The 8,966-nt window shown below is 45.5% G+C and overlaps 1 protein-coding gene across 5 annotated transcripts in view; it reads right to left on the bottom strand.

The window, feature by feature from the left end:
- The window catches only part of LOC138815426 (core-binding factor subunit beta), a 49,985-nt gene extending 44,277 nt beyond the window's left edge, over positions 1-5,708 (bottom strand). The window contains exons 1-2 of one of the 5 annotated variants that reach the window (XM_070004831.1): positions 5,362-5,708; positions 5,046-5,132 (exon numbers count right to left, since the gene is read on the bottom strand). In XM_070004831.1, the coding sequence (XP_069860932.1) occupies positions 5,046-5,132; positions 5,362-5,439 (165 nt within the window). In that variant the 5' untranslated portion in view covers positions 5,440-5,708. The remainder of the gene's footprint in view (positions 1-5,045; positions 5,133-5,361) is intronic. The other 4 variants (XM_070004834.1, XM_070004833.1, XM_070004832.1 and 1 more) reach the window with 4 other exon arrangements.
- Between the last annotated feature and the right edge of the window lie 3,258 nt (positions 5,709-8,966).

An 8,966-nucleotide genomic window follows, 5' to 3' on the forward strand; every position in this document is an offset into this window, starting at 1 on the left:
CCAATAATGTAAGAAAAATAACTTATGTCTTTGTAAAATGAGATCTTTGTTGCTGATACTGGCCTAAAACAGTTGGGCTTGGATGACTGTCCTTTTCCCTAGTCTCCCTGGTAGCTGAGACTGCAAATAGGACAGCAATGTACCCAGCTTAAGAGAAAATAACTGAGATCAATAAGAGAGCTAACATTTCAGCATCTGAAAATGAAATTCTCAGAGCAGAGTAGTGACAAACATGAGATTGAGCCTATGAATGAAAATTCTGTGTCCAAATCCCTAAGGCATTTATATATTCACGAGTAGCAAATCCTCCAGTGCCCTAACCAGCTCTGTGCTAAGACACTGAAGATCTTATTACCTCAGAAGAGTTCGTGCTTTACTGTTTGATGGCCATTATCTCATCAAGAGAAAAAGTGGTAAAAACTAATTTTCTGTCGGGTGCTGGAGGCTTACTCCTAGCTACTTAGGAGGCTGAGATCTGAGGACTGAGGTTCAAAGCCAGCCCAGGCAAGAAAGTCTATGAGACTCTTATCTCCAATTAATCACAGAAAAAGCCAGAAGTGGCACTGTGGCTCAAGTGGTAGAGTGCTAAGCCTTGAGCAAAAAGGAGCTCAGGAACAGCTCAAGCCCAGAGCTGGAGCCTCAAGACTGGCAAAATCAAAACCCTGATTATTCTAAACAGCATTTTCCAAACTTACTTGAACTAGAATATTTTTCTTTTTTCTGAGGGAGAGAGGCAGGATTGACTGGGATGAAACTGTAGGTCTCACAATCTTTGATATTTTTTTTTTTATAATCTTTGATTCTATATATACACAAGGGTTGGGAAATATAATCAACATACTTTCTCTCAGGTGTGGGTATGTGCACATGAACATAGGCAGGTCCTAGGGCTTAAACTCAGGGCCTATGCACTGTCTCTGAGCTTTTTTGCCTCAAGGCTGGCACTCTTACCACTTGAGCCACAGCTACTTCCAGCTTTTTGGTGGTTAACTGGAGATAGGAGGCTCTTTACTGCCCCTGTGGGCTGGTTTCCAACTGTGTTCCTCAGATCTCCTGAGTTTCAGGAGTAGGATTACAGATGATACCTACTGAATATCTGGCTTTTATCAACATACTTCATATTCATGTATGGGAAAAAAAACCTCAAGGAAACCCCTTTGTCAATGCCAGTGGCTCACACCTACAATCCTAGCTACTGAGGCTGAGAGCTGAGATCTGTTGTTGGAAGCTATCCTGGCAAGAAAGTCTATGAGATTCTCATTTCCAATTAACCACCAAAAAGCCAAAAGCGAAGCTGTGGCTCAAGCGGTAGTGCTCTAGCCTTCAGCAAAAACAAAACAAAAACAAACAAAAACCCAGAAAAGACAACCCCCAAAGGGTAGGCCCAGGCCAAATTCAAGCTCTCCCCTCCCCCTCAAAACCCTCTTTGTAAATTAACATGGCTAGGAAGAGTTGGGCTATATGAGGCTATAAGTTTGATTCCAGAGCCATTAGAAAAATAATTAAATATACATATCTCTCTTTTCTTTTTTTTTTGGGGTCCGGTTGTGGGGCCTGAACTCTGGGCCTGGGCGCTGTCCCTCAGCTCTTCAGCTCAAGGCTAGTGCTCTACCACTTGAGCCACAGTGCCACTTCCAGTTTTTTTTTCTTTTTGCTTATGTGGTGCTGAGGAATCGAACCCAGGGCCTCAGGCATGCAAGGCAAGCGCTCTACCGCTGAGCTACCTTCCCAGCCCCTAAATATACATCTTTTTAAGAAAGGCTTGGGAAAAATCTATTTGAAAAGGTTAAAATTCTATACTGGTATAAAGTCTGTATATAAGATTTGTCCTGATTATACTTTATAACATTAAAATGGCAAGCCCTGTGCTACTCCAACCTACCTTTTATCACTCAATGTTCTCAAAAAACAAAAATTAGTTTTACTCTCCCACAGTACTCACTATAATGTTCATTTTTTGTTTCATTATTAGTGTTGAAAATCTCTCCAACATGCTTACTAAAATGAAAATTCATAGAAGGATTAGATTGTACCTTTCACCATAACCACTAATATTCCATGATGAGATAAGGAGCATGGTTGAATTTTGCAAAAAGAGAATTGCAGCTCTTAATTCCTTTAAATATTATAATACACACATCCCCACCTACCCCACCCCCTGCCAGTACTGGAAATTAATTTAATCTTAGGGTCTTGCTCAAGATAGCCAAATGTTCTACCATACCCTTGGCCCTCAAAATAAACTTTACAAACTTTACTGATACATCAGAAGACAGGTTGGGATACATAGTTCTAAAAATACATAGGTTAAAAAACTATGTGTCTGCTGTCAAAATAGAGGCAAAGTGTATAACTAAACAGGTAGAGACAACAGCCTATTCCTAACTCATAAATTAGAGTTCTGGCATTAAATTACATAATCTCTAAATTAAAATAATCCCTAAAATAATGATCCAAAGGAATTATGATCTGAATCCAAAGGAGTATATTCAAAATTAAACTGGTCTCCACCTTCTAGAAGCCAAGAATCCTTTAATTTGTGTGTGTAATAATTAATAAAAACGGGAGAATAAGCCAGATGCTGGTGGCTCATGCCTATAATCTTAGTTACTCAGGAGCCTGAGATCTGAGAATCCTGGTTCAAAGACAGACCAGGTAAAAAAAGCCCAGTTCCTCTTATTTTCAATTAACCAGCAAAAAGCCAGAATGGTGGTGTGGCTCAAGTAGTAGAATGCCTGGTTTGAGTGGAAAAAGCTCAAGGCCTTTGGTTGAAGCTCCAGTATCAGAACAAAAAAGTACGTGAGGGAGGACTAGAAAAAGGGAAGTATGAAATCCCCTCCTAAATATATGACATAGTTACATTACTCAACAAAAAGCAAGAAGATAAGACCTCAAGGTCAGCTTTCATTTCATGAGACTATTGGGGGGCGGGGGCGGGCAGGAGAAGACTGGCAAAGTGCTGGTGGCTCATATCTATAACCCTAGTTATTCAAGAGGCTCAGATCTGCCAGGTGCAGGCAGCTTAGGCCTGTAATCCTCATTATTTAGGAGTCTGTGATCTGAGGATTGCAGTTCAAAGCCAACCTGGGTAGTCCATGAGACTCATCTCTAGTAAAATATCCCAAAAAAGCCAGAAGTGGCTCAGGCAGTACAGCACTAACCATGAGCAAGAGATGCTCAGGGACAGCACCCTGGCCCTGAGTTCTGACAGAAAACAAACAAAACATAGTAAAAATTCATAGGATCAAGGCTGGTAAAGTAGCTCGAGGTAATTTGTCTAGCAAATACAAGGCCTAGTTCAAACTCCAGTTGAAAAAAAAATTTTAAGATCAGATACTTAAGAGAGAAAGCCTAGAATGTCTAATTCATCTTGGAAAGAAATTTACTACAAATAGGTAACAATTTAGCAATCTTTTATATAGCAATACTATATACAGCTAATCAGACTGTGGGTTGAACTATATACCCAATTTATAATTACATGCAGCAAATTCTAATATGACAAAAAAAAAAACCTACTGGCTATGCTTCACTTGGTTAAAAAAATCCTAGCTTCAAAAAAAATAGCAACAGTACTTTATATCTCATCTTTATCACTTAACAACATCAATTACCTGAAGGAAATTCTTTGATCAGAAATACCAACTATCATCTTTCTTGAAGGTAAAGGATGACATCTCTGAACTAATAACGATTTATTATACAACTCAGTGCCCAAACCAAAATGCCTTTGTTTTATATGTCTACATCACACAAATATTAAACTACTCAAGAAACTTGGAGATGAATTGAAAGCTGAAGTTTCATAATATGCATTAATGACCCAACATCTTGTGCTTCTGATAAATTTAAACAGTATCATCTTTCTGTAATGTAATTCCCAAATGCTTTCACTTTAAATATTAAACATCCCTTGAAGATAAATCTGGATGTGGTGATGCAAAGGGAAAATTTCGTGGTATATGAATTACATCTCAATGAAACAACTGACTATAAAGGGGGAGGAGAAATAAATTTTCCAAAATAGTTTCTTGTTAACCTCAGTTCAAACTATTATCTTAAGCTTCAAGTCTCTGCCAACGCAAGTGAGCAGAAAATACGATTCCATTATGCAATGCTTCATCTTTTTTTTTTTAAATAATCGACTCCTTTTTCTATAAACTTCCTCCTATCATTGCTTCCTCCTTGAAAACTAACCTTCAATAGGACACCGCAAAAAGCATGAAAGAAACTACCACACCTGAGTAGTTTTCAACCTAAAGTTTGATGAACAGGAGGCAACACACCCATCACACCTAAACGGGGACTTCAAGATCAACTGTGAGTTTCATAGAAACAAGCAATTCTTTCGAAACTACAGCACTAAAAAGTTAGAAAAGCGGGGGGGGGGGGCGGGGGGGAAGGGAAAGGGGGGGTGTTTCAGATTCTACTGAGGCAGAATATTCTAGGGAAAGAAAATGATCCACTCTGTGTTGCTTCCTCCCCCCCCCCCCCCACCTCATCTTCTATTAGGTCAATAAACAAGATTCTCAGCTACACGGGGACTGAAATTTAGCTTCTAAGAAACCAACTATCGCTGACTCCGGGGGAAGCTCCCACCCCACCCCACCCCCAATTCTTTTGCTACAGGAGCGTTGCCTTCCTACAAATTCTGAGAACCCCGAATGGTGTCACAGCCTGATACAATGCCCTTCTGCTTGTTCCATGTGGCTGGGGTTTGAGCTCCATCGCGGCGAAGAGGGTCTCAGATCTGGCTTCGGGAGGAAAATACAAGCCACCGGCGGCGGCGGCGGGGCTACCGCTGCAGGACCCGGGCGTCCGCGCCGAGCGAGGACCGGCCCGCCCAGCGCCTGGTTTTCTTGCGCCTTTTGAATCCCCAGTAGGAAGTGAGACGGAGTCCGCTCAGTTCCGGGAGCCGCGGCGTCCGCGCGCGGCGCCGTCCGGAACCCGCCTGGGCCGCGCGTCTCGCGGAGCAACAAGTGACCCGCGCCCGCCCGCGCGCACGCGCGCGCACCGCGGTCCCCGCGCCCCATCCCGCGACTTACGATCTCCGAGCGGCCGTCGCGGCAGGCGTTCTGGAAGCGCGTCTGGCGCTCCTCGTGGGGCCGGTCCCTGAAGCCCGTGTATTTAATCTGCAAGGCAAGAGAGACCGGCCGAGGAAAATCAGGAGCCAAATCCGCGGCGTCTCTCGCCCGCCCCTCGCGGCGCCGATAAGGGCAAGCAGAGTCTGCGGGCAGACAGACGGCTGCCGGGGCGAGATTTGCCCCTCTTGCGACCGCGCCGCCCAAACTTTTCTCCGCCCGGGCCCACTCGGGGCGCGTCGCGGCCTCCGCGCCTTCCGCCCGCCTCGCCTCCCCTCACCTCACACTCGCGGCTCAGCTTCCTGAAGAACTCCTCATTTTCGAACTTGCTTCTCTGGTCAGGCACAACGCGCGGCATCTTCCCGCCCGAAGGCCGCGGCGGCCGGGGCTCCGGGCTGGCGTGGGTAAAACCCGCCGGCTGGTTCTGTGCTACCGACTGACCGCCCACCCCGCGGCGCCCGGACTCCCGCTTCTCTTTGTTTCAGGCGCCCGCCCGCGTGGGCTCCCGCTCCGGGGAGTCTGAGATACTGCCGCCCGCTCGAGCCCAGCCCACGCCGCCGCAGCCTCAGCCGTTGCCTACCGCCCGCGCAGACCCAGCTCTCGCCGCCCACAGCCACCGCCGCCGCCACTTCCTCTCGCCGCCCACCTAGCTCACCCTCCCCGCCCCGCCCCCGGCGGCCCCACCCCTCCTTCTTACGCGCCCGCCCGCCTCAAACTCTGGCAAACAAGACTCACCATTCACAACTCCACGGCCCGCGCCGCGCATGCGCCTCACGCCCGCTCGGCTTGCGGGGTAGTTGTGTTGCCGGGAACCCCGGCTCTCTCCAGAGCGCAACCTCCTTCCCCTTTGCCTGAGTGCTGACGGGTTCATTGTACAACAGCTGGGTGGGGTCAGCCGGACACCTAGGCTACCGGGAGCGTCCCCTCTCCCTCCACAGGCTTTTTATTTCCCCCATTGCAGAGCTATCTAGAACTTGTGAACTCCTCGAGGGTAACCTCACATTGCTACTTGAAAGTGAAGAAGCCTTGGGGATTTTGCATGCTCACACCAGCTGTGCACACCTAGGACTAAAGGTGGAAACAGACTGAAGATTTCAGCCAGATCGTGGTAGCTGTTGTAATCAGCCAGGCTTTAGATGAGATTTTGCACAGCTCATCTGCCTGCTGACTGGGCCTGTTAAATATCAGAATTCTATTTTCCATAATGCACATAAGTTCCTAAGAGTTAGCATAAGAACCTTTATGTTGGCCTAACACTTAATGGCCACCCAATAAACTTGGGTTTCTAAAGAAAAGCAAGGTAACCCCTGGGTGCTGGTGGCTCACATCTGTAATCCTAGTAACTCAGGAGGCTGAGATCTGAGGATCATGATTTGAAGCCAGCCAGGGCTGGCTTATCTCCAATAAACTACAAAAGAGAAAAGAAAAAAAGAAAGGAAAAAGAAAAGAAAGCCAGAAGTGGAGCTATGGCTCAAATAGTAAAATGCTAACCTTGAGCAAAAAAAAAAAAAAAAAAAAAAAGCTCAGGAACAGCACCTTGAGTTCAAGCCCCAGGCCTAGAAAAAAAAGTTGACTCAAAGGATAGCAAATAGGTGCCAATTGTGTCAGTAGCGGGGCCAAATTGCAAAGGTATTTGAAGATATACCTAAATGCAAAGGAATCTGTGCCAAATCAATTAGCAATGCCTGTCTTGAGTAGAGGCTTGGCAGAACTTCCCATCCCTGTCCAATCTCATTTTTACAGATATGGAACTAAGCTTAGATAACTAACTGTCCTGGATTTGCCATGGACTGTCTTGGTTTTAGCAATATTCCCCAGGAAACCACTCAGAACCTAGAAAAACAGTATGGTTGTTAATTCTTTTTATTTTTTTATTTTTTTGTCGGCCATGGGGCTTGAACTCTGGGCCTGGGCACTGTCCCTCAGCTCTTCAGCTGAAGGCGAGCGCTCTACCACTTGAGCTACAGCACCACTTCCGGTTTTCTGGTGGTTTATTGGAGATAGGAGTCTCAGGGTCTCTCCTGCCCTGGCTGGCTTTGAACCGCGATCCTCAGATCTCAGCCTCCTGAGTAGCTAGGATTACAGGCGTGAGCCACCAGCGCCCGGCTTATGGTTGTTAATTCTAACAGTTCTAGAGACTGATTGCTCAAAGTTAAGGTGGGTTTTTTTGTTTGTTTGTTTGTGCTGGTCCTAGGACTTGATCTCAGGGCCTGGGCACTGTCCTTGAGCTTTTTGCTCTAGACTAGAGCTCTAAAGTAGTTTGTGTGTGTGTGTGTGTGTGTATGATTCTTTTGTGTTTGTTTTCCCCCATTTTTACTTATGATTTTGTTGTTGCTATTAATGTGTTGTGCAGAGGGGTTACCATTTCTTTTTTTCTTTCCTTCCTTCCTTCCCCTTCCTTCTTTTCTTCTTCTTTTTTTTTTTTTTTTTTTTGCCTGTCCTGGGGCTTGAACTCACAGCCAGGGCACCATCCCTGAGCTTCTTTTGTTCAAGGCTAGCCCTTTACCACTTGAGCCACAGTGCCACTTCTGGCTTTTTCTGTGTATGTGGTACTGAGGAATTGAACCCAGGGCTTCATGCATGCTAGGCAAGCACTCTGCCACTAAGCCACATTCCCAGCACAGGGGTTACCATTTCATAAGTCAGATACTGAGTTTGTTTCTTTTTTTGCATTCTGGGGATCAGTTCAACTATAGACAAATGCTATACTACTGAGCTACATTTCCAGCCTTGCAGGTCAAAGTTTGTGGGTTGTTTATTTTTTTTTTTCCAAAGCTGAAATATAGGGCAGCTGGGCAGGGCTACAGCATGCACTACTGAGAGAGAGGGAGAAGAAGGGAAAGAGAGAGGGTGAAAGGTAGAAAAAAGAAACCATTTAGGTTGATGGGTTTTTTTTATTTTTATTTTTTTGGGTCCAGTCGTGGGGCCTGAACTCTGGGCCTGGGCGCTGTCCCTCAGCTCCTCAGCTCAAGGCTGGCGCTCTACCACTTGAGCCACAGTGCCACTTCCGGCATTTTTCTTTTTGCTTATGTGGTGCTGAGGAATCGAACCCAGGGCCTCAGGCATGCAAGGCAAGCACTCTACCACTGAGCCACCTTCCTAGCCCCTAGGTTGATGGTTTTTAACAGACATCTTCCTATTGTTTTGGGTTTTTTAATTGTTGTTGGGGTGGTCATGGAGCTTGAACTTGGGGCATGGGCACTGTCCCTGAGCTCTTTTGCTCAAGACTAGCACTCTACACTTTGAGGTATGTGATTAATTGGAGATGAGAGTCTGGCAGACTTTCCTGCACAGGTTAGCTTTAAATTATGTTCTCAGATCTCAGTCTCCTGAGTAGCTAGGATTACAGCCCTCCTATTTATTTATTTATTTTTGGTGCTTGTACTGCGGCTTGAATTCAGGGCCTCATATTTTCTTGGCTTTTTCTGCTCACCACTGGTACTCTACTGCTTAAGTCACACATCCAATCCTGTCAAGATAAGAATCTTTTGGATTTGTCTACCTGGTTGGCTTCAAACAGTGATCCTCAGATCTCAGCTTCCTGAGTAGCTAAGACTATAGGCCACTGGCACCCAGTTCAGACATCCTCTTCTGAACCGTAGACATAAGAGCAACTCCTTCTTTGGGTGTGCTCTTCTGGCCTGTACCAAGCCTGCGTGAATGGATGTGTATATATAAACAGAAAGGTATGGATTCCAACAACTACTGATGGAGCTTGCACTTTCTCATAATCTTTCTTTCATTCGTAAGCAACAGAAAGTCAATTCCATGAAACTTAAAACAAATCAGAGGCAGATGAGCTATCTGGACAATGTTCTCTTTTTCTTTTCTGCTTCTCCATTTTTCATCACTGCTTTTCTGTCAGGATCTCTTGGATGATACTTG

This window comes from Dipodomys merriami, unplaced genomic scaffold (genome assembly GCF_024711535.1).
Source record: "Dipodomys merriami isolate MVZ:Mamm:240054 unplaced genomic scaffold, mDipMer1.0.p SCAF_64, whole genome shotgun sequence".
NCBI classification, from domain to species: Eukaryota; Metazoa; Chordata; class Mammalia; order Rodentia; family Heteromyidae; genus Dipodomys; species Dipodomys merriami.